The sequence below is a fragment of the Gossypium raimondii genome, chromosome 3 (genome assembly GCF_025698545.1).
Source record: "Gossypium raimondii isolate GPD5lz chromosome 3, ASM2569854v1, whole genome shotgun sequence".
NCBI lineage: Eukaryota > Viridiplantae > Streptophyta > Magnoliopsida > Malvales > Malvaceae > Gossypium > Gossypium raimondii.
In genome coordinates this window covers 49,311,018-49,337,217 of record NC_068567.1, presented here as the reverse complement: position 1 = coordinate 49,337,217, position 26,200 = coordinate 49,311,018, and the positions used below count along the sequence as shown (strand labels likewise).

General features: G+C 33.7%; 1 protein-coding gene across 2 annotated transcripts; it reads right to left on the bottom strand.

Annotated features, from left to right (window-relative positions):
- Nucleotides 1-175: 175 nt before the first annotated feature.
- Nucleotides 176-6,361, bottom strand: LOC105794557 (probable LRR receptor-like serine/threonine-protein kinase At1g67720). Of its 2 annotated transcripts, none has more exons than XM_052628462.1 (16): nucleotides 6,180-6,361; nucleotides 5,973-6,100; nucleotides 5,284-5,821; nucleotides 4,662-5,173; nucleotides 4,402-4,534; nucleotides 4,170-4,241; nucleotides 4,016-4,084; nucleotides 3,811-3,891; nucleotides 3,578-3,646; nucleotides 2,707-2,879; nucleotides 2,363-2,616; nucleotides 1,518-1,644; nucleotides 1,348-1,413; nucleotides 1,081-1,267; nucleotides 873-1,005; nucleotides 176-776 (listed from the first exon to the last, which is right to left on the bottom strand). In XM_052628462.1, the coding sequence occupies exons 1-16, from the start codon at nucleotides 6,227-6,229 to the stop codon at nucleotides 453-455; spliced, it is 2,916 nt and encodes a 971-aa protein (XP_052484422.1). In that variant the 5' UTR covers nucleotides 6,230-6,361; the 3' UTR covers nucleotides 176-452. The 2 variants fall into 2 exon arrangements, with proteins under 2 accessions (XP_052484422.1, XP_012479246.1); XM_012623792.2 differs by having other exon boundaries at nucleotides 3,811-3,882; nucleotides 6,180-6,359.
- Between the last annotated feature and the right edge of the window lie 19,839 nt (nucleotides 6,362-26,200).

The window sequence follows — 26,200 nt, the reverse complement described above, 5'->3', positions numbered from 1 at the left end:
CTTTGTCTGTGATTTTTTCCCAAAATGATTTCCATGTAAAATCAGTATGTTCTTATTTTTTTTTCTTTCTTTTTGCTTTGTGATCATTCTATATTGTCATTATCGACGTTAGTTTCTACATTCTCCATATCTTGAATGAATATAATTTGGTCAAGAAAGTTGGACTAAAATACAATTCTCTTACCTAAAAATACTTTCTTTTATTTCCATATGTTTTCTTGGTACAAAACGAAGACTATAACTTAAGAATCAAGAAAGGGTAGTAAAAGTTAGAATTGAAACCCACACGTGTTATGGTTTTGGATATCTAAATCCCGGGTTCTATTTCCATATAGTTTTGCACATCTAAAAGCAGGTGTTACAGTTGTTTACATTCCAAATATACAAGCCAAGTGTTAAACGGCATTGAGATTCATCATACTCCAAAGATATCAGCAGGTTGAGCTACAAAATCATCTAGCAGATGGGACTAGGCTACCATTTGACAAATCAGGACTCTCAATTTCAAGAAAGCTAGCAAGCAAAGTTTTCCTGGAAGATTGGCCCCTGGAACTACCACAAGCTAACTTTGCATTGCCCTCATCCCCTTTCTCTATCTTCATTGCATCTTGTATCGCCAAAATGATTTCCTGCATCTTGGGCCGGGAGTATCCATGCTGTTCGACACATTGAATAGCCACTTCTGCAATCCTCCAGATTGACTCTATTTTCACATTTCCTACCAGAAATGGATCTACAATGCTTATTACATCACCTTTGCGTATTAAGGATCTTGCCTGTAAAAAAAACAAAAAACAAATAGCTCAGGTATTTCTACTTCGATTCAGCTCCAGATATACTAAGAAATGGATGAAAGTTGCAGAGAAATGTACCCAGTGAACAATGTTCAGTTCAGGACCAAAATCTTCTACTGATACCGGTTTCTTTCCGGAGATAAGTTCCAGAAGAACAACCCCGAAACTATAAACATCACTCTTTTCAGTCAATTGTTGACTTGCATAGTATCTGTTACAAGATATAAATGAATTACGTAAGCACATAATAATAAATTGTTAGTGAATGGTATCCTGTATAGCTTACTCAGGATCTAGGTAACCAACTGTTCCTCGTGCCACACTTGATACATGGGTTAAATCTTCTTCAGCTTGCCTCGAAAGTCCGAAATCGGACACTTTTGCTCTCATGTTAATGTCTAGAAGAATGTTGCTTGTTTTAACATCTCGGTGAATGATACTGGGATTGCAGCCAGTGTGCAAGTACTCAAGGCCTACAGAAATCTAACTTTATGTTTATTCTTAAAAAAGCTAAATACCAATGCATGAATTATTGAGAGCTTCAATACTAAACCTTTAGCTGCATCTTCTGCAATTTTTAAACGAGCAAGCCAATCCAAGGGCTTCTGGTTGACTGAACCTGCCATCATGCACATGGTTCTGAATTGTTTTGACCACACTAAGCTTTTGGAAAAGATAAAATATGGAAAACAAATAAATTGATTTCTTGTTAGAGAAGAAAACCATGTATGTGATCCCTCAAAGTTCCATTGTGCATATATTCGTAAACTAATATCCGTTGATGAGCTTCTTCGCAGTATCCAATTAGAGGAACCAAGTTTCTATGATGAATTCTTGATAAGAGGGCAACCTGCAAGCATGTTTCAGTCATCACTTAACCATATAGTGTGAGGTAAAAATTCAAGGTTATCCATATGGTACTGATATTGGTTAGACTGGCCAGTATGTACCAGTTTCAAGGACAAGAATAAACAAATTATTGATCCTTGCAAGTGGACTGGCCTCAATAGTATTGAAACAAAGCCATATGATATTTTCAGCTAACAAATTTATTTTCAAGGATGCTCTAACTCTCCCACCTTTTGTTCTTTGTTGACTGTATGGCCTAAATGGGAGAATCTTAATTATTCCTTCCACTAGACAACGACAGAATGTTAAAGGGGGGAGGGGTCTGTGGGAACAACTGAGAATCTAGGAACCTAAACTTTTGACATTCTCTTAAAAGGAACAGGCAGTTAAAAATCTCAAATTCATATTGCAGATATAGGCAATTCATAGCTTTTCCGTATGGTCAAAAGAGAATAATCCTGTTGATTAATGTAGTCACTCTCAAAAGGTGGCATCTAGCATTCTTAGGGTCCGAAACCAAATATCTGCAAAGTGCAAACCCTTCCCCTATCCCAGACTACAATCTCCTTTTACTCACCTAATCTAGTTTATCCGTTAATGATTTTATTACCTGTGGATTACTAAAACTATAAAACATGTTAGCACATACAGTGATTTATAAGTTCACTAAATTGTGAATGTGTAAAGAGAGTTAGAAAAATGGGATTATGGGACACTACCTCAGTCACAAATTGCTTATTCAAGTGGCTTGATGAATCAGCCATAGTCTTGACTGCAACCTCTTTTCCATCTTTCATTTTGCCATAGTAGACAGATCCAAAACTTCCTTTCCCTATCTTTTTGGTAAAGTTGTTAGTTGCTTCTTCTAGATCAGACAGTGAGATGCAGTATGCCACACCTTCGTCCAGTAAATGCCCACCCCGTGCTATTGAACATGCTGTTGATTGTTTGGTGCCTGGTTGCGTGGAGTTACCTGATGAAAACAAAAAATCAATGTTGGAAATGTTAAGGCTTGCACATTGCATAAGTGATAAACAATAAGTAATTCTAAGCATTTTCACACCATTTTCATCGCATTTTTGGTGAGACATCTTCCCTCGGAAATTGCGCAACAATATTAAACTTCCCAAGAAAAGAATTAATAAAACTGCCAGCACTCCAATTGAGGCCCCAAGTATCAACTTAAAACGCAGTTTTCTCTGTGCCTCATTATGTAGTCCAGGATTACCTTCATAGCTGCAACAGAAGAGATATATTTATAAATTTACCTAGCTGGATCACATAGCACTGCATTTTCAGATCTGTCTTCAGAACTCTTTACTTATGTTCTAATGATTCTAGAATTATAATCCTTAAAATAGATGTATTGCCCTAAGGTCTTTCAGCATCACTAGTGCAGTATTTAGTACCATGTTAAGTAAAGGGCATAATGTCATCATCATTTGGTGGTGAGGTTAAGTTCCAAGGGAAGTTAGGGTCTTTTGTTTAAAATGGTTTTCACTATGTCACCTGGATTCGTAAAGTACCCATGTCCAACATGAATGCCAAACACATATTTTAACGTTAGTAGGAGTATGATCCTTCAAATATATGAAAGAACTTCAAAAAAGAAAATACATATATCAGAAATATATCAGTATCTAACACTTGAATCTAGATAACGTAGGTTTTACAAGCTAGTTATACTTTATGAATTGTTGTATGTCTTTCGTGTGATCAAAAGCATTATAGAACCTATGATGCCACAGCTCTTTTATCAACTTATCATCAGGCTCCTATTTGTTGTTCCGGATGCAGATATAACAAGACACTGGGAACGTTTAATTCTTTGCAGCTGCAAAAAACTTATGTATTTATCCACTAAAATGGTCCTCAAATACGAACCACTTCTTTTTCTGGACCTTAGAAGTAATGCATAACTAAAAGGTACTCACTTGAAACTTATTTTCTTGCTCAGCAGTGCTGCAGGAATTTCCCCAGAAAACGAGTTGTTCTGTATGTACCTGAAACGTATAGATTACCCTTTTGTTGAAGCTTTGAAATAGATATATCAGGAAAAAAAAAGCCTAAACTATCTGCTTCTAATAGAATTTTTGTTAAAAACAAACTATCTAATCATGTTTAATGATCCAGAAATAAGAGATAAGAAATCAAGATTTCCACATACAATGCTTGCAAGTTAGGCAAACGACCGAGGTACAAAGGTAGTGAACCGCTAAGTTTATTGTTCTCCAGATGTCTGCAAGCACTTGCAAAAGATGCGAGTGAGGAGTAGCTCATGATAAAAACGAAGTACCAGAGTGAAATGCCAATCCTGAATTCTTAAGGAAAGCTAGTACAGGTCTATGTATTTTGTACGGTGAAGAGCTTACAGAATTTCCAGATTGATAAGGTTACTCATATCAGGGAGTGGCCCTGTTAAGGAGTTGAAGTCCAACCACCTAAAGAAGATGATAGCTTTTTAGTGGATAGTAATAGGCAAAATTAGCGAAGATTAAGTCTTGGATGTAGAACTATAGGACTTACAACTCAGTCAATTCCTCCATGTGATTAATCTCAGATGGAATTTGGCCCTTCAGATTCCGTCCTGACAGTGCACTGTTCATCAGGTTCAAAGAGTCCATCAACCATCATGAAGAATAGAATAACCAATCTAAAAAGAACTTAACAAAGTTGTTTTAATGACCAAAGATAATTCAGTAAAGTGTAATATAAGTTATGAAATGAACAAGAAATTTACCAAGTTCAAATGCATTACATTTTTGTTATTCTTGGTGGTGGTGTTGGGCTGCAATTTACCCATTCCCAATTAGTAGGAACACAAGGATCACCTCCTTCATTCGCCCAAACGCTTTCAGCGGACATATTGCGAATGGCATTGAGAGCAGTCACTGACAATTCAACAAGGCACTGAGTCATTTAGCTCATTGAGTCAAGCCAATTCCTTGAACACACATGCTATAATGTGCAATATGATCAAAAGTTATATAAAACCAAAACACACCAAGGCCATCTTACCATCTTGCCTCTCGGTTTTGGCAGCAATCTGCTGGTATTTGCTTATCTCCATTGCATTAAGGAGTGGTCCTTCAGTGGAATCATTTGTCTTGGAAAAGGTGAATGACAGAACGAAATCGAGGGTGACGTTCATATAACTCGGTTCATATAGCGTGTAGCTTCCGTTGGCATTCTCAGCTATGTTCACCACAGCATTGCTATAATCAGGGATGTAAGGTTCTCGCAGTTGGAATTTACGGGTTTCATTCGGAGCCAAATCTTCAATTTCAGCAAAGTACGCATAGGCTCGAGCATTGGCTGGGAACCTTTCGAGGTTCAACCTGTAGCTAAGCTCTCCTTCAGTGCCCACAACTGCTGTTTGCATCACTTTAACAGGCGGATATTCTCTGGTTCTTATATCAACATTCTTCGAAGTGCTGATTCTTGCTGTTCCAGGTGCCACTCCTACAAGAAAATTTTGCCTCCTATCAAGATCAGACTCCCAAAATCTGTCATATGGATCATCTGGGTACCTACAAATGCAAATTCCAATTTCATAAATCAAAACGGATACCATCAAATGCCTTGCATATGAAGCAAAACATCAAACAGTTCTCAGATACCATGGCAGATCATACTTTACCTCACTAAATCCTTAGTTAAAGCACCAAAATTCACTCTTGCTGCAACATTCAAGAAGAAATCACCCTCATAATCTGTTGCATACATGGAAAGATTCAAGGGCCGAAGCTCAAGAGTGGAAATGAAAGGAAAACCAGTTGTTGCACAGCATATGCAAACATCAATGGAATCTGAAGGAGCCCTTATGATCATTTCATTCACATATTTCCTGGAGCCATCCTGAATTGTCACGGTTGCCCACTGAGTTGCATCTAGATAAATTTCGAATTTGGGATATGCATCTACATTCGCAGGGCTCCCATACTGAAAGGTTGCACGAACAAGGTACCTTCTTCTCTCCTTGGTGCTCAAATTGTAACAGTACTTCTTGTTGTCCGAAGGGAAGTCTCTTCGAGTTTGAAACTGCATCGAGTTCCCGTTCGGGTTTTCGACCTTCACTTGTCTCCCATGTTTCATGATATCCATGTCTGAACTCCATGAAAGTCCAGTACTAGGGTCAGTGTAATTACTTGTGCTTCCACAATCTATACTGATAAACTCTGCAGAGGCACCATTAAAAAAAACAAAAACCACGATGTTGATCATATACAAAATTTCCCAAGATTTCTTCCTTAATTCTTAATTCATGTAATCATACTACATGATAAACAATCCTGGAATTCCATGAATACAGAGATTTACTAAACATACCTGAAACTTGGGATACAACAGAGGCAATAAAGTAGAAATACAGTATACAAAACTGTGTAAATGAAACCATTGAAGAAGATGAAGGCGGCAAAACTGATCCTTTTGATCTTTTTAGACTTGTAAATTTTCTGTAAATAATAAGAAAGAAAAGAAATTGTGGGTTTTAGTTCAACATCCAAACCTTCTTTACTCCACTAAGCCACTAACCCTTTAGCTGTTTTTTTTCCCCCTGATTGATGAGTAAATGCAATGTTCATTCACGGCTGTTCCTTTAGTATTTTTATTTATTTTCCATTTCTTTTGATTTTGGGAATCTCCTTTTCCCAAGAATAAAAGATTTCATGCTTGCTTTTTCAGAAAAAATAAAAAGAAAGTTATATATAAAATATTATAAAGAAATAGTGTGACATAAAAACAACAGCTAGAAATAAATTCAGGATGAAAGGGTAAAAAAAGAAAATATTGGGCAAGAATATTAGTCTAAAAATTACTATATTCTGAGAAAAAAGAAGAAGCTAATGTTGGTATTTCCTACTATTTAATGTGACTGAGTTTGACAGTGATTGGAGAGAAAAGAAGGTTGGCCATGCAAAAAAAAAAAAAAAACCATCTTTTAATTAATGGAAAGAATATTAATTGAAACAAGATTGTACCACAAACACGTTAATTAAGCCTTTAAATTACAATGTTATTGCTTTTGATTTATGGTAAACAAAAGCATGTCGCTTTGACCCAACTTGTCCGCAAACTTTTTCAAGCTTTGGGAAAAGAGACTGAAAAAGATGAAAGCTATTTTGATGCAAATATGAATTTCTTTAACTTTAACCATTTCTTCACAACTGGACAACTTCAATTTCCTCCCCCACCAAATCAGGGATGTGAGGAGTGATTTTCCTCAATTTTCTGTGCCTGTTTTAGCCGATTTGATTTTAAATTTCTAGCACCAATTGATTAATCCATTCGATTATTTAATTCTATAAAAATGTTTTTATAGAATTAACATTGTTAGTGAATATTAAGTTAATCAATTAAAATTTCACATGAAAAATTAAATAAACCAAAAGATTAAAATAAATTTAATTTTTAAAATAAATAATTAAACCTAAACAACATGCAATTAATAAAAAGAAGTAAATACAAAATTTATATAAACAAAATATTATATTCTTAGTTAAAGTAAATATTAAAGTCATCCTTTTCAAAGAGTTTCCCATTTGAAATCAAAGTTTCTACACATGAAATCTTAAATGCAAAAAATTGATTTATGTGAACTATTGTTTGTTAATTTCTGTCGGCAACTAAGTCTATTTTTGTGATTAAATACTCTATTTATGTGATTTAGGTTAGGGATTTGAGCCTTAGTTTTTAAAAAGTCTTGTTATTCTAATTTGATTTAATCTTTATCCTTGAACTATTGATTTAAGTTTAATTTTGTGTAAATTTAAGTTAAGAATAAGCCTACTGGTTCAATGGTTAAACTTTTATATTGTTTTTGGTCCTGTGTTCAAGTCTTGGTGCATGCGTTAAGAAATATTTTTTGTTGTTAACAGTCAGAATTTTAGTTATTGGTTTTAATTTAAAAAGTCTAGTTAACGTTCCTTCTTCTTTTATATTTTTTTTCTTGTTTCTTGTTTCTTATTTCTTTTTCTTTTTCTTTGTTTTTCATTTTCTTTACTTTCAATTTGCTTCGATAATTTTGCTATTGGGTCTAACTAAAGGTTTACGTTGTTTGTTGCGTCGATTGGAAGGTGATTGAGTAAGTTTTTTCTATTATTCTTCGTTCGTGTGTTCAGAATTGGGTTTTTCTGTTGTTTCACTTGAATTCTCAATTAAACGACCGTTTGGCTTTCTTTTTAGGCGTAGATAACGAAGGTAGTGATTCCCAACACGCTAATTTGAGTAATCATTAGTGATTCGACAGAAGTGTAAGTTTCATTTGAGGGATTTGTGTCAAAACTTCCGGCATAGTTAGTTTTGTGCTAAATTGTGTTTTTTTTGTCAAATAAGTTGTTTACTTGGTTATTGGATGGTCGTTTTAGGTCCCAGGATTCCTCTGCGTCATTCTTACTTTAAAATTATATCTAGTGTGTACCGAAAACCCAATTTCTGTAATTTTGAACTCTAAAAAAATGGTTGTCAATGCCATATAGTCATATGTTAGGCCGTGTGAGCCACACGGTCGTGTGACAAGTCATGTGGTAGGTTGTGTAACTCATTATTTATGAATTGGAGGCACACAGGCTAGGGACACAGGTGTGTGTCCAGGTAGTGTAACTCATTGTTTGTATTTTAGGTCATACGATCTAAGGACACAAGCGTATATCTAGGCCATGTAACTCACTATTTTAGATTTAAGGTCACATAGGCATGTATCCAGGCATTTGAAGAGTTGCGAGTCACACAGGTGTCTGTTTGACCTTGTGCTAGACCGTGTAACTCACTCTTTTGAGCTACACTACCTTGTGCCAGGCCGTGTGAACCACACGAGCCAAACGCCAAGGCCGTGTGAATCCACACATGCATGTGAGCAAAAAATACTAAAATTTTTCCTAGGGCCGTTAGCGTCGTCCAAATCGAACGTAAGCCTTCTATAGGGTCCGTATGATCTAAATTTGATTGTATAACTTGATATATAATATCCTGAGGCTGAACAATTGATTATCTATACGTATAATTACTGTGATAACTGTTAAATGATACTGATCTATATTATCTGATTACGAATTGAAGTTAAATAATTATATGTAAATCCCTGATATCTGATATTTGTAATCTACATATACATTGGGTAGGAATAGTATAAAGAAGGAAGTGTGGCAGTTTATTGATCTTCCGAACTGAGTGGCTAAGCCACAATAATGTATCTGAGTCTGGCGATTTATTACATATTGATTTGACAGCTAGTCTATAATCACTCTATAATGTGTCATAGTGACACTATTTGGTTATAGGGCTGGATGTGTATGTGATACCCTATATGGTATGTTGTGATGGTCGAAGATGGTGTGTAGCAGATGGGGATAGGAAACTGCATTTGTATCTAATCTATTTTGTGTCTAAATCTGAACTGTTACAATATTACTGAGTATCATCTGTTTCTAATTATGTATCTAAAATTAGACAAATATTGTTATATCTATATTGTTGTCTTGCCTATATATCGATTACACACGTTGAGTTATTAATTCATTCTATTTGTTGACTGCATTGCAGGTAACCCACAGACTCAGAGGGCTAGGTGTATCAGAAGGTCGGTCATCTCTCTTTATTATATACTCTGTCGTTTGTCTATATTTGGACTAACATATGTTTTATTTTAGATTTCAATTTGTAAACTCCACGTTGGTTTGACTGGGTTGGTGTTTCTAAATGACGAACTTTAAATTACTTTAAGGTTGGTTTTACCTAAACATTTTGATGTAGCTTCCAGAATGTCTAGGTCGAGTATGGGGTGTTACATTTATTGGTATCAAAGTTAGGTTTACAACACTCAGGCAGTGTTTTCTGGGCTCTTATTTATGTTTTTTGGGTTTTTACTTTGATAAAAATGTGTTTAAAATGAAATCCTGATTCGAAAACTCTAATAACTAATTTTGTAAAAGACTAAGTTCCTACGCCGAACCTATAAGTATTCTTACGTAGTTATACTGTTAGTGAAACATGTTATGATATTTGATTCTGTTACTTAGTTAAGTATCCTGTTATAAACTGTCACAAGAAATCTGATAAAGAATCTGAACTGATTTGAGTACTTCTAACATTGTAGATACAGTGATAGCATGAGTTCACGTGGTAGTCGTGGACGTGGTTCACATGGTCATCTTGGACGCCGAGGGAAAGCTCTAGCAGATTCATCCTTTATGGGTAGTATGCCTAATCTAGAGATTAGCGAGATTGTTGGTACTCCTACTACTGAGACTGGGTCTCAGATTTCGATAGTCGAGGATGACGTATTGTTCTAGGCTATGCTGTGAGTTTTAAAGAGGGTCGTTGAGACCCATTCTGGATCAAGAAGTTGAAGGTCAATTACTGAATAACTCCAGCCGAATAGTGTTGAGTCGCCCCTACAGTAATCGAGTATTGGTTAGAAGAGATTGAGTGCATTATAAACGACATCAACTGCACTCCTGATATAAAATTGAGGGGTACCGTGTCTCTACTTCAAGATGAGGCTTACCAATGGTAACTGATAGTTGACCAAGGCACTCAGCCCGAATTGATTACCTAGGATTTCTTTAAGAATACCTTCTAAAACAAGTATGTGAGGGCGAGTTAAATGGAGGCTTGTAGACATGAGTTTATGAGTTTAGTTCAAGGTGAGAGATCTAAGACCGAGTACGAAGCCAAGTTTCTGATACTGATAGCTCCTCAGTGAAAGCGTGTATTTGCAGCTTTGGTTGTCAAGGCAAAGATAGCAAAGGAGGTTGAGCGCACTAAACACGAGATGAGAGATCAAAAGAAAGGCCAGAGTAAGGTTAAGAGAGATTCGGGTCTCTTTAATTATGTTCAGCACCCCAAGAAATGGGCGAGGTTTGATGGGCCTCCGAGAACTGAGGCTTCAGTTGCATTGACTGAGATTCAGTCTTGTAGGGACTGTGGGAGATACCATCTGGGTGAGTGCTGAAGGAAGTTAGGGGCTTGTCTTTGGTGTGGATCGACGGAGCACCATGTTTAGGGCTGTCTCCAACGATATGATCAGCTGCAACCTCCTGCACCGACTCCTACTCTAGGTCTCGTTCAGCCTCCAAGGGTAGTTCCGCAACCACTTAGGAGCCATGGTGTGGCCAAGGGTGGTAACGGTTTTGGCAAAGGTCAAATAGCACCGGGTAGAGGTGCGATTCAAACTAGGGCACGATAGCCTACCCTTATGTACGCGACGAGGCGCCACAAAGATAGGGACGATGTCGACGTTATAGTGGGTACATTCTTTATTAATATTGTTCCATACTTTGCTCTAATTACTACTGGGTCTACACATTCATATACATCTAATATTGTATCTGTGAAATTGGGTACTTCTGTTGAGTGTACTACTAGAGAGATTTTTGTAATTAGTTTCTTAGGTCAGTTGGTCCAAATTGAAAAAGTATATAGACAGGTTCCGTTGGAGAATCAAGGCGTGGTATTTCCAGCTAACCTGAATGGGTTGGCTTGTGGAACATCAGTCCAGCTTAGATTGTGCCTCTAAGAGGGTTACTTTGAGATCTGATAAAGATAGCGAGATCCTTGTTATCAGTGAGCATCAAGATTACCTCTCTCATATAATCTCTGCTCTTGTAGTTAAAAAGTTAGTTCAGAAGGTTTACGAGGTTTACCTAGCATTTGTATTTAATTCTAGTTCTGCAAAGCTTTCTGTCAATGATATAAAAATTGTAAGAGACTTTTCGAATGTATTCCTTGAGGATTTCCCGGGTGTACCTGTAATACCCCAAAAATTATTACAGTAAGAAAATAAGATATTATCCTTGATATAGTAAAATAAGAAAATAAAGTGACAAAAAGAGAAATTTTGAGTTATGTCAACATTAGGAAGTATATTATGATATATTAATTCAAGAAAGGACTAAATCGTAAAAGTGAGAAAAGTTTTGTAGCTCAAGAATAAATCCTCAAAATTTGAAAGGTTAAAGTGTAAATATGAAAATTTTAAAGGACCAATAGTGCAAATATTTTAAGGGTGGAATGATCTAGAAACTAAGAAAATGGATGAATTAAGACCAAATTGAATGGGTGAAGAATTATGAGGATTAAATCGTAATTTTACCAAATTAAATGATGACTCAATGATGGAATTTTAAAAGATCAAAAGGGAAAAATGGTCAATTAGAAAGAGAGAGAAATCTATAAGGAAATGATGATAATAGAGGTATTTTGATGATATTTTATAATTATCTAATTAGATAAATATTATTTTATTAATATTTTAATGAGATATTTTATTATTTTATTAATATTTTAATGAGATATTTTATTATTTTATTATTATTTTATTTAGCATATAAGGAAAGAAAGATAAAGAATTCTCTTCATCTTTCCATGCACCCACGTGAGAAGAGAAGAAATAAATTTTCTTTTCTTTACAATTTGGTCCTTTTACCAAAAAATTCACCATTTTTACATAGAAATCAAAAGAACTTCCATAGCTACCAAGAGAGAAAAATAATAAGGAGACTATGGGGAGCTAGAATATCAAGTTAAATTCAAAAAATATAAGTTGGACGAGAGAGAAAATCAAGTTCAAGATTGTAATCAATAGAACAAGGTAAGAACATCAAGATTTTATTATATTTTTAAGTTTGATATTATTGAAAAGCATGAAAATGATGTTAAATTATAGTTTTCTTATATAATTTTCTATGTTTTGATATGTTAGTGAAGGTAAATAAGAGGAAGTGATGAGAAATATTATAAAGAAAGGAAATGAGGGTGTTATAATCTTGGTTATCAACATTTTGCACTAAAACAATTTTGGACAGCAGCAGTAGTCTAACTTTGAAAATTCACCAAAAATTGTATAAATTGAATTAGAGGTTAATTACAGTATTAAATTAAATCCTATTTATCTTAGTTTTACATAGAAGAAACGGTGTAAGCAAAATAATTTCATATTATAAGATATATGAACTTTTGTGAGACAAGGTCAGATTGATTTCGGGTTCCCCAGTTCTGACTTTGGAAAATAATAAAAAAATTTAAAAAATAATTATGGGTTTAAATTTATATTTTTAAATTCTTATTGAGTTTATTTTCAAGAGAAACAAACGGAAACATCATCCAAACCCTGTACTAAGAGATAATTAATTTTTAGTAAAGAAAGGTCGAAGCTGTCAAATAGCAGAACAAGGATAAGTTTGAAGATTTTACTCTACTTATTGGATAAACTATAAATTCTAAAATTTTAATGGTAGAAATATATTTGAGTCTAGTTTCAAAAACATCAAGCGGATCTTAATTTAGAATTTTGTAGCTTAAAATATAAATAATTTAGTGACTATGACTCAAGTGGATAGCTTTGATATGAACATATAAGTAAATTGTAGAATTATAGATAATGTTACATATAAGCATGTTATATGCATTAAGGATTTGGAATGGATGGGAGGAGGAGGAAAATAAATATGGATATTAAACTAGCATGAGTTTACATTAAAATGGCTAATTTGCATGTTTTAGGCTCGGGGACTAAATTGAATAATAGTAAAATTTTAGGGTAATTTTGTAAAAATGTCAAAAATAACCGAATTGCACGAAATGAACTATTTTATTGTCTAAATTAATACATTGAAAGAAATTATTAATATCAAGTGGGTTTAGAGCATTAATTTTGTTGTATGATGATATTATAAAGTAATTTTGTTAAATATTGATGATAGTATTAAATTGTGAAAATAGTTAAAATATTAGGGTTTGGTATTAAATTTTTGCTTTATTAAGGGTTGTTTGATAGCCTATGATATTTGGATAAATTATTAATTGAGGAAAATTAGTTGATTTGATAGATTAACTAATTAAGGAACTAAATATTAAAAGTTGCAAAAGTGGGGTAATTACATAAATTTGAAAATTTTAAGGGTATAAATAGTGAAATGAATTGAACTGAAATATATGCTAATGAAATAGAAATTTTATATTAGATCAAGGTTCCATAGATACTCATGAAAAGGAAAAATAGCGAAATAACCCTTAAATTCTCGCAATTATTACAATTCAACCTGTAAGTTCGTATGGTTAAACTTTAATTTTTATATATTAAATTGATGAATAATATTTTGTATTTATTCATATCTATTTTTGAAAGTAAAATTATTGTTAAAATTATGAATTTGAATTGAATGTTCAAAATGAATGGAACGTGGGATTGAATACAATCGTTCTGTGGCAAAAGATGAATTGATGGTAAATGCAAAGGATGAATTAACGGATAAGACCATAACTGGGTTATGGCACTATGAACGTAAGACTATGGTTAGACCATGGCAGTATTTATATGTAAGACCATAGCTGGACTATAGCATTTTGATTATAAGACCATAACTAGGTCATGGCACTATGAACGTAAGACCATAGTTGGACCAGGTCAGTGTTTATATATAAGACCATAGCTGGGCTATGGCAGTGTTTATATGTAAGACCATAGCTGGACTATGGCATTCTGATGATAAGACCATAACTGGGTTATGGCACTACGAATGTAAATGATGAATTGACAGAAAATGTAAAGGATGAATTGACGGCAAATTACCCAAGTAAAACGAGGTTCAGCATTTGTTGCGAACTTTTATGTTTACTTTCCGTTTAGCTCTCATGAGCTTCTGTTCAGCCTTCAGGCTTTTGAAAATGATGTACTCATATCTGTAAGTCGTTCCTCGAATGGTAAGTTATCGGAAGTTGTCTTGGATGATATATGAAGAAACAGTAAAAGATTATATGTATCATGAAATGTATATATATTAATATATTGATATGTTTATACAAGAAAATTATGTAATTTGAGACGAGTAATAAATTCAAGTGTGACATGTTGAGATAATAAGGTTGTTGATGTTGAAATTATATGAAATATGTTCTAGTACGCTAACAAGTGTTGTTGTTTGATGCTTAGGCAAGTGCCAAATTACTGGTTGAATGGTAATTTGTTTAATTATAAGGTGCATGGATTGGTAAGTGCTCAAATGAAAATATGCTTGTGCTCATGAAAGAGTGGTAAGGTTTAAGTTATGCAATTTCTTATGAAATGAGTTACCATGTGATTAATTCAAAAAAGGTCTATGTTTAAATGCACTAGCTTGTAGCTGTGGTTGAATGATATGCTTATAACTGGTGTGTTATGCATATGGAATGAGTGTGGAAAGTAAAGAAACGCAAATGAAATTAAAGAAATTTTGGAAGAGTTAAAGTTGTTTAAAATTCCTACAATATTAGGAATAATATATATAGTGATATTGTAGATTTATTCACTTAGTGAGCTATTAAATATAACTTCATGAGTATTGTGGTATCAATATTGGATTAATGTTGATATGTTTAAATTTCATATTTGAAAAGAAGTATTATGATTAAAGTTATACAAGCTTACTAATCATTCATTGCTTATGTATTTGTTTTCCTTTACTTTTCAGATTATCGGAAGCTCAATTGGATTAGAAGCTTGTCGGAGTTGTATCACACTATCCATCGATTTTATCAGTAATTTCGAATGTTTTGATTTAGGTTATAATGGCATGTATAGATTGACATAGAATTGGGTGAGAAATATGGCTTGTAAAATGGCCTATTTTCATCCACACGAACATGTGTCTCAACCGTGTGTGTGACACACAACCAGGTGACACGGTCGTATGTCCTCTACATCTTAAATTTGCACAAAATCAAATACTCACACAGGAACGAACACAGGCTGAGACACAACCGTATGTCCCTATTTCAAATGACCACAGAGCCTGAGACATGGACGTGCCTCTAAACCGTGTGAGACACATGGGCGTGTGACCCCTGCAGTGTTGAAAATTTTAAATATTTTTTGAAAAATTTTCTGAGTATTCGACTTAGTCCCTATTTGTTTCTAATGTGTAATTTGGGCCTCGAGGGCTCGTTTGAGGGACAATATGTATGATTTTGATTGGTTTCTAATATGAATGCTAGATGAAATGAAATGTCTGATCATTAATTTGTAAACTCTGGTAATGCTCCGTAACCTTATTCTGGCGACAAATTCAGGTTAAGGGTGTTACAGTACCTTTGAACAGGAATGTTGAATTTGGCATTGAGTTATTACTAGGTATAACTCCTGTGTTTATGGAGTTTGTGAAGCTAAAAGCTCAGTTTTAAGAACTTCTCGACTGAAGGTTCATTTGACCAAGTGTGTCTCCATAGGGAGCATCGATTTTATTTGTTAAGAAGAAAGACGGATTAATGAGAATGTGTATAGATTACCGTCAATTGAATAAGTTGACTGTAAAGAATAAGTATCCACTTTCGAGGATCGATGACTTGTTCGATCAATTTTGTAGGACGTCTATATTTTCTAAAATTGATCTCCGTTCTGGTTATCGTCAAATCAAGGTTAAGGAAACCGATATGTATAAGATTATTTTCAGGACTCGTTATGGACATTACGAGTTCCTAGTTATGCCATTCGGGTTGACGAATACTCCGACTGCGTTTATGGGTTTGATGAACCAGGTATTTCAACTATATCTGGATCGGTTTGTAGTAGTCTTTATTAATGACATCCTGATTTATTCAAAGAATAAGAATAAGCATGACGAGCATCTTTGAATAATTCTATAGATACTTTGTGAGAAATAGTTGTATGCTAAGTTTAGCAAGTGTGACTTCTGGTTGTAAGAGGCTACCTTTCTAGGGCATGTTATGACTGCCAAGGGGATTCGAGTTGATCCCAAGAAAATTAAAACTGTGATCGAGTGGAAACAGCCGAAGAATGTGTCTGAGCTTCAGAGTTTCCTAGGTTTGGCAGGTTACTACTAAAGGTTTATTGAGGAGTTCTCTCTTATCGCAGCTCCCCTAACTAAGATATTGCGTAAGAATGTTCTGTTTGTGTGGTCTGATCGGCAACGAGCGAGCTTTGAGAAGCTCAAGTTTTTTTGACACGGACACCTTTTCTGATACAGCCTGAGTCTAGTAGGGACTTTATTGTCTACAGCGATGCCTTACACGTCAGTTTGGGGTGTGTTTTGATGTAGAACGGTAATGTAGTGGCTTATGTGTCTCGACAACTTAAGTCACACGAGGGCAACTATCCTACACACGACCTTGAGTTGGTTGTAGTTATCTTCGCTCTAAAATTTTGAATGCACTATCTGTATAGTGAGATGTGTATCATCTATACCGACCACAAGAGCCTTAAGTATCTGCTAACTCAAAACCCAAAAGGAGTTAAACCTTCGGCAACATAGATGGGTTGAGTTGCTTAAGGATTATGACTGCACGATAGAATACCATTCTAGTAAGGCCAATGTTGTGGCCGATGCTCTTAGTCATAGAACAATAACTGATTTGAGAGCGATGGTCGCTCGTTTGAGTTTTTTCAATGATAAGAGTTTGCTAGCTGAATTACAGGTTAAACCAACCTAGATTAATCAGATTCGAGTCAAACAATTAAGTGATAAGTCTCTCATTCTACGTCTTTGTCAGGTTGAAGTAAGTGAAACTTTTAATTTCAGATTTAACAGCAATGGGGTTCTATGTTTCAACGATATGGAGTTAAGGCAATCGATTTTTTAGGAATCGCATAGTAGCTCTTATGCTATACATCCTAGTGGAAATAAAATGTATAGGCATCTCCATGAGCTCTATTAATGGCCCAGTTTGAAACGAGAGGTTTCTACCTTCATCTCCCACAGTTTGACATGTCAAAAGGTTAAGGCTGGGCATTAGTTGCCTTCTGGTATGCTACAGCCGGCTAAGATTTTCCAGTGGAAAGGAGATCATATTACGATATACTTTGTTAGTGGGTTACCGTTAATAACCACTAAGAAGGATTTAGTTTGGGTCATTGTCGATCGATTAACCAAGTCTGCTCATTCCCTACTTGTCAGGACAGATTATTCGCCTCAAAAGCTAGCTAAGTTGTATGTCTCTGAAATTGTAAGGCTACATGGAGTTTCAGTTTTGATTAACTGACAGAGATCCACATTTTACTTGTCGATTTTGGACGAAGCTTCACAAAGCTTTGGGCACCAGATTAAATTTTAGTACTACGTATCACCCTCAAACCAATGAAAAGTCTAAGCGAATCATTCAGATTCTGGAGGATATATTACGGAGTTATGTGATTGACTTCTGAGGTAGTTGGGAAGAATATCTGTCGCTGGCTGAATTCGCGTATAATAACAACTTTCAGTCTAGTATTCAAATGGCACCTTACGAGGCTTTGTAAGGTCATAAATTCTGCACTCTTTTGTGTTGGACTGAGTTAGGTGAGCATGGAGTTCTGGGTGTCGAGCTAGTATCTAAGACTGAAAATACTATTAAATTGATTCGATATCGCCTTAAGGCTGCTTCTGATTGACATAAATCGTATACGAATTTAAAGAAAAAAGATATCTAGTATTCTGTAGGTGATCAAGTGTTTCTAAAAGTTTCTTCGTGGAAAAAGGTTCTTTGGTTCGGACGTAAGAGTAAGTTAAACCGGAAGTTCATTGGACCTTATCGCATTTTAAAACGTATTGAACCTGTCACATATCAGCTAGAGTTACCTCCTAAGTTAAAACGGTTTCATGACATGTTCCACGTCTCGATGTTAAGACGATATTGGTATGACCCTTTTCATATCGTCCATGTTAAGGAGATTGAGGTAAGACCTGATCTGACCTTCGAGGAAGAGCATGTTCAGATTCTAGAGCGAGATGTTAAAGTCTTGCGAAGGAAAACCGTCTCTTTAGTTAAGGTATTGTAGTGGAATCATGGCACTAAGGAAGCCACTAGGGAATCTAAGGATACGATTCGTCAACAATACCTATATCTGTTTGAATCAAGTAAATTTTAAGACCAAAATTTCTTTTATGGGGAGAGAGTTGTAACGCCTCAAATTTTTTTGAACTGTTATTTGTTAACTTCTGTCAGTAACTAAGTCTTTGTTTCTGTGGTTAAAAACTCTGTTTATGTGATTGAGGTCAACGGTTCGAGCCTTATTTTTTAAAAGTCTTGCTATTCTAATTTGATTTAATCCTTATCCCTGAACTATCGATTTAAGTTTAATTCTGTATGAATTTGAGTCAAGAATGAGCCTGCTGGTTTAATGGTTAAACTTCTGTATTTTCTCTGGTCCTGTGTTCAAGTCTCGATGCATATGTTAAGAAATATTTTTGCTAACAGTCAAAATTTTAGTTATTGGTTTTAATTTAAAAAGTCTAGTTAACGTTCCTTCTTCTTTTTATTTTTATTTTTCTTATTTCTTATTTCTTTTTAATTTTCTTTATTTTTGATTTGCTTCGATAATTTTGCTACATGGTCTAACTAAAGGTTTATGTTGTTCGCTACGTCGATTGGAAGGTGATTGAGTAAGTTTTTCCTATTATCTCTTCCTATTTTCGCGAAATTTTTGTTGTTCTTCATTCGTGTGTCTGGAATTGGTTTTCCTATTGTTTCACTTGAATTCTCTATTAAATGACCGTTTAACTTTCTTTTTAGATGTAGATATCGAAGGTAGTGATACCCAAAACACTAATTTGAGTAATCGCTAATGGTTCGAAGTAAGTGTTGGTTTCGTTTGAGGGATTTACGTCAAAACTTTCGACATAGTTAGTTCTGTGCTAAACTATGTGTTTTTTGTCAAATAAGTTGTTTATTTGGCTATTGGGTGGTCGTTCTAAGTCCTAGTCTACGTCATTTCTATTTCAAAATTATATTAGTTGTGTACTGAAAACCCAATTTTCTACAATTTACGAACATCAAAAAACATGATTGTCGACGTCACACAGCCGTGTATCAGGTTGTGTGGTAAGCCGTGTGAGCCACACGATCGTGTAGTAGGTCGTGTAACTCACTTTTTATGAATTGGAGGCACACGGGATAAGGACTCGAGTGTGTGTCCAAGCTGTGTAACTCATTGTTTGTATTTTAAGTCACACGGGTCAGGGACATGGACGTGTATCCAGGCCGTGTAACGCATTGTGTAGGATTTAGGGTCACATGGGCCAGTGACACTGGTGTGTGTGCAGGCTGTGTGAAGGGTTGCGAGTTACATAGGCGTGTGCTTGGCCGTGTGCCAGATGGTGTAACTCACTATTTTGAGTCATGCGACCATGTGCCAAGTCATATGGACACAGGCCAAACGTCTAGGCCGTTTGACTGCATACGGGCGTATGAGCCAAAATACTAAAATTTTCCCTAAGGTCGTAAGCGTCATCCAAATCGAACGTAGGCCTTTTGTATTGGACCGTATAACTTGATATTTAATAATCTGAGGCTGAATAATCGATTATCTGTACGTATAATTGATGTGATAACTATTAAATGATATTGATTTGTATTATCTGATTATGAATTTAAGTTAAATAACTGTATGTAAATCTCCGATATCTGATATCTGTAATTTACATCTACATTGGGTGGGAATGGTATAAAGAAGGAAGTGTAAGCAGTTTAATGATCCGTCGAACTAATTGGTTAAGCCACAATTTTGTATCTGATTCTAGTGATTTATTGCATACTGATATGACAGCTAGCCTATAATCACTATGTAATGTGTCATACTGACACTATTTGGCGTGTAGGATTGGATGGGTAATTGATACCCTATGTGGTGTGTTGGGATAGTCAAAGATGGTATGTAGCGGATGGGAGTAGGAAACTGCATCTGATTTTGATTTGTTCTACATCTGTATCTAATTTGTTTTGCATCTACATCTAAATTGTCACAATATTACTGAGTATCATCTATTTCTGATTCTGTATCTGAAATTGGATAAATACTGCTATAACTATATTGTTGTCTTGCCTATATATCGGTTACATACATTGAGTTATTAGCTCATTCTATTTGTTGACTACATTGCAGGTAACCCACAGACTTAGGGGGCTCAGTGTGTCGGGAGCTTGGTCTTCTCTCTTTATTATATACTCTACTGTTTGTATATATATGGACTAACATATGTTTTATTTTGGATTTCAGTTTGCAAACTCCACATTGGTTTGACTAGGTTGGTGTTGTTGCACAAACATTAGTAAAATAATAGCAATATTAGATTTATTTTAATTACAAGATCGAACAAGAACAATATGTATAAAAACTGAAAAACAAAAAATAAAATTAAAATATTATACTTGTAGTTGAGGCCTATTTAGATAGTTTCCTTAAGACAGATTCGACTACTCCTTTGGTGCTAGAGAAACGTTGGTCGATTGTCTCCCAGGATACAACAACAAGAAAACTGAGATTTTATATTGGGCTAAAATATTCGCAGGCCTAACTGGTCCAGACATTTCACATCGCCCACGTCATGTGGGTGCACCCCCAACCCCGACGGGTTTGGATTTGCACCCCTTGCGCGCGAGGAAAGGTATTAGTTTAATCATTCAATAACCACTAAGTTGGTTCACATATATATACATATTCCATAGTTGATATCTAACCAATGTGGAACTAAACTTTCCATTTTCCTCAACATAATTCACAAGTGGTTTAATTTGAGCATCAATTTCTCATTCATCACTCAATCATTTTGAGCATATGATATACCGTTGTAAAGATCTCATGGAGTAAAATATAAAAATATAATTTTATGATTTAAATCTTCACATTTGCTAATCAAGAATATGCCTCAAAGCTTCCAAAAAATTCATTTTTTTCCAACAAGTGTTTCTAAATGACGAACTTTAAATTACTTTAAGGTTGGTTTTACCTAAACATTTTAATGTAGCTTCCAGACTTGGTCTAGGCCGGATATGAGGTGTTACATTAATCATCAATCTTGATGTTATAGTATTTGTGATTTTTTTATTTAGTCACACCAATAAATTTAACAAAATGATGTTAACAATGTTAACAATTAGACTTGTATTTTAAATTCAAAAATAGAGAAACTAAATTATTTGAAATAAAAAGAAAAGGCCTAAATTCCAAATTTATCAAGAATACAGAATTTCAATTTATTTTAACAAAAATAATAATATGTATAAACAAAAATAAAAATCAGGATATGTCTCTGCACAAAGATAGTAGGGGCCATACCCTTCCAAATTATTTAGGATTTGGAACTGTGATACTAAAAATTGGTGAAAAAAGGATTTAAATTAAATAATTTGGGTTTTATCCAAATAAAATAATTATTTAGGCAAGAAAGAAATCTTATATTGGTTAAGAACAAGGTGCAAACTTATTCATGAGTCTATATATACACATATCTCATATTTCACATTACTTAAAAAAACAAGGGAAATGAAACTTCAGGTTAATATAAAAACCTATTTTGTAAGTTTTATTTCCACACTAATATGGACACCAAAATTAGTCTATTTCCATAAATTTTTAAAAAATTAACTTATTTCCATAATTTTATTAAAAAATGGCTTTTTTTTTAAAAATTTAGTCACTGTTATATGTTACAGGGAGAGTGGAAAACCTTAAAACTTGAGATGATAGGATACGCAAACTGGAAGGGCCCCACCCCATAAAGTAGTTAAGTCGTTAATGTATTCACGCGGATGCCTCTGCTCTTTCTCCCAAGTGGGTCTCACTGCTTTCAACTTTAAAAATAAATATGATTGTGATTCAAAACACCTCATATCGTATAAAGTTAGAAAAGGAAACTGCTACTAGTTTAGCACTTCCTATCCCACTCAAAAAAGATCTTCTCCACATTGGGCTTAGACCCATTGAATTGCCCAACTGGCCATAAAATGGATTTTGGCCCACTAATAACCACCATATCATTCCTTCTGCTCTCCCTCTTCTAACAAACATCTTCCAATTTTGGATTTTAATTCCAGTTCAGATTTAATCTAATTTGTCAAAATTCATAGATTTAAGAAATTATCCTTAATATACATTTCTAAATACTTTACTACTCAATTACATTCTTTTCTAAATCTAAATCTAAATCTAAAATTTAAATTCTGCTCCGAAACACTACGTTGAGAATTTTAATTTAAGATTTAGTGGATTTAGTATGGTTGTAAAAAATTAAAATACCCATTTCAAATGGTGTTATAAAATTAAAAAATAAATTAATTTATACGATATTTGGTTTCGTTAATATTATAATATATGAAATTTCAATTTTAAATACTTCTTTTAAATTTTAATTTGAATATATAAATCATATTTTACCTATTAAAATCACATCTAAATAAAATTCTTCCTAAATTGATTCAAATGTGAAGTATGCTTACTTTCTGTGTCTTTTTTAATTTTTTATTACCAAGATGCAATAATACAAATTATAATAAAATAGGTAAAATTAATATGGTTTTACACACATACATAACTTTTTCACCATTGATATTTTAACAATCCAACCGTTGAATCTATTCATATAATTTTAATTGCCATACATATAAAATTTCAAATTGATATGATATCTCTATCATATCGATATAAAATATTGTCTATATGTTGAAAGTTTTTTACATAAAATAAAATAGTTCAAAAGAATTATTTGCTCTAAACTTGACATGCATGATCTACATAAATGAAATATAAAGTATGACACTTAGGTTGCTAATATATCAATAGTATAAAAAGTTATGCAATGGTGTAAAATTATATATATTAGTTTTACACTTAAAATATAATAAAATATTCAACTTAAATTATAATACAAATATAATACAATAATTTATGATAACTCGTTAATATTATGATATATAAAATATAAATTTTAAATATTTTCATGTAATTGATATAAATTGGTTGTAAAATTTAATTTGAATATATAATAACATTTATAATTTATAGATAATATAATTATATTTTTTATAAAATAAAGAAATGACAAAATAATGTTTTGCTTTTCTTTTCTTATGTTTTCTCCAAATTTGTGTAAATAAAAAATTAAAAGTTTTCTGGGAGAACAAGGTTACTCAATTTCCCTCACATCCCTTTCCCTTCTCTTCCCTTACTTTCCTTTACCTTCCCTTACTTCAATCCAAACAATTGGAATGCATTAAGGATGGTACGCTTCTTCGAGTATCAGTGTTTCAAGCCAAGTATTAGTATAACTTTCTAGTGTATTGGTACATTGAAACATCGAACTTAAAATATTTAAAAATTTGATCATATATCAATTCTCATGATCTTGATATTAATACTTGGGTCATGGTTTGGATAAATGGGCCTCTGGATGTTGTTTAACTCTTATAACCCTCAATTTTGTTTATAATGGCTCATAAATGCATGAAATGTTGTTTGAATGTTAAAAATTAAAGTTTGATGATGGAAATGCTTGTAAGATAGATTAAACGGATGTAACGCTGCTTATTAGACAAGGCATCCGAACTAAGTGAGGGGTGTTACAACAAGGCCCCGAGAAACGAGACAATGCGGTTGATGTACCGGCCTTGGCATCAAACCATAACCTCAAACATTGGCTTTACTCAATGTTATTGCCACCATGTCCGAGAATGTTAATGCGTTGTACAATGATGCAATGCCCCAGATTTGACAGTTGGAGGAAAACATGGCATTTCTCATGATGCTTGCTTCGTGTTATTTTCTTAGTTGGTTGGCATTTGGTGCTTAAATGATTTAGGTTTTGTGTTTAGGCTTTTGGCGCTATTTCTGTGCTTTAGGCTTCTCTGTTTTTGGATTATATGCTTATGCATTGACATTTTAGCCATTGGATGTTATTCGTATGCTTTTGGTTGCATAGTTTGTTGTTTTTCACTAGGATACTATTTTGGTACTTATTTTATGTCAAATTATTTTTATTTTATGTTTCTCTCATTCTATTTTATGCTTCATTTATATAAGATGTGCTATTTTGTACTTCTTGATGTCCATTTTTAAATGCAAGCACGATTAGTTGATATTGTTATTGATATTTTTAAGAGCCACTCTTTCAACAAGCTTTAATTTTTAAATCACATTTACCTTGGTGTCTTTAGCCTTATGTTGCCAAAAGGAGAATAATTGTAAGTGTTAAAATTTTGCAAAACATAATATGCAATTGCTTAAAACATTATATATTGAATTTCAATTAAACAGTTTTCAATGAAATTCAAGGCATTTCAAATTAAGTTTAACAAAGTGTTTTCAACAGGGGTACCACTTGAAATTTATGTTTGATATAAAAAACAAAAATTGTTCAAATGTTTTGATACACATAATGAAAACTGCAATAAAAATGTTAGACTGTAGTAGTTATTATGGTTTGGCACTGTAAAAACTGTGCAAACAAAATAACAAATAACATCAAGGATTTGTTTACACTGTTCGATTTCCCTATGTCTGCGGAGTCTAACTCAATGAGTAATTCCACTATCTTTAATTATGAATACAACAAGTGATTCACACTTTATCATTCTCCAAGTATAAATATCTAACTTTTGCACCTGGAGACTAGAATACTCATCTCCAAATCCTCCTATTGAGAACTTAGGCAATAAACATACAACAATGTTTACAATTACAATTTGCACTCTCTCACAAAAATAGTTTCTCAATGAACAGATTAGAATGCGCTCAATAAGCTCTCATACAAAACCTAAACAAGCCTCAAAGCATATATCAATTTCGGCTTGTTAAACCAATCGAAGATATATTTCCAAAACAACAACACAGTCTTGATTGATCCTCCACATTTCAAGGGTTGATTTGATTCACTCGAATCCAATCTAATCTTTAAAAACTAATTATTGGTTTCCATAGATAGACCAAAGTATTTTCAATAAAATAACACATTAATAGGTCCAAATATTTCCTTCATTAAATTACTAATCCAAATAAGGCAAGTAATCTAATCACCTCAGCACAGCAGCCTGAAGTTGGTACTATTGAGTACCACTCAACAACAATGATTTCATCTTGCTTCAACAATAACAAAATAAATCATATATTCCTTCAATCAAATTTGCAACAACAAAAAAATTGACAACACTTAAATTATTTTTAAATGTTAAAAAACTCAAAAAAAAAAGTTTCTAAATGCTTCAGACAAAATATATTAAAAAAAAATTAGTACTCTTAAGACGTTTCAAAATGTTTCAAAGTTTTCTAAAAGAAATTTATGGATTAAGTTTTTTTAGTATCGATAGCCCCAAATACTATCTAAATATGGTAACGTAACTTTTCATAGAAGTCTCAAGACTTTGCAAGTCAATAGCCATGACTTAATTTAGAGGAGCATGGTATCAAGACCTATTCTTCAAGCCTTGAGATCTGCTCTATATAAGTCTCGATGCCAACTTTGAAGGTATCAACACTTATGTTTTTCTAATAGCTATTTTTTATCCAAGTGCGGAGACTACCCTTGTAGGTATCGATATTTGAACTCGTAGATTGCATTTAATGCGCGAAATCGATGGTCCCAATAGCTTCAAATATTTTTAAATCAATTAGAGAGTATAAACATAGTCTAAGAACACTCAAATGAAGATGATAAATAAGGTAATAAAGTCAACAGTGCAAATCCAAATGTTTCATTTGTTGTACTCTTATTTCATTTAAAACACTTGTTGGGTCTATTTGCATTTTTCTAGTACTAATGTTCAAATTTTGTGTGTGTGTGTGTGAGAGCTAAATTATTATATATCCACCTTTGAGAGTT

Bases quoted from the DNA above. Each gene is read 5' to 3' on its own strand.
- LOC105794557 (XM_052628462.1), bottom strand. From the start codon at position 6,229: ATGAACATTGCATTTACTCATCAATCAGGGGGAAAAAAAACAGCTAAA. The intron at 5,822-5,972 runs GTATGTTTAGTA...GTGCCTCTGCAG, and splicing joins TGTTGTATCCCAAGTTTCAG to AGTTTATCAGTATAGATTGT. The intron at 1,006-1,080 runs GTAAGCTATACA...ATCTTGTAACAG, and splicing joins GTTGGTTACCTAGATCCTGA to ATACTATGCAAGTCAACAAT.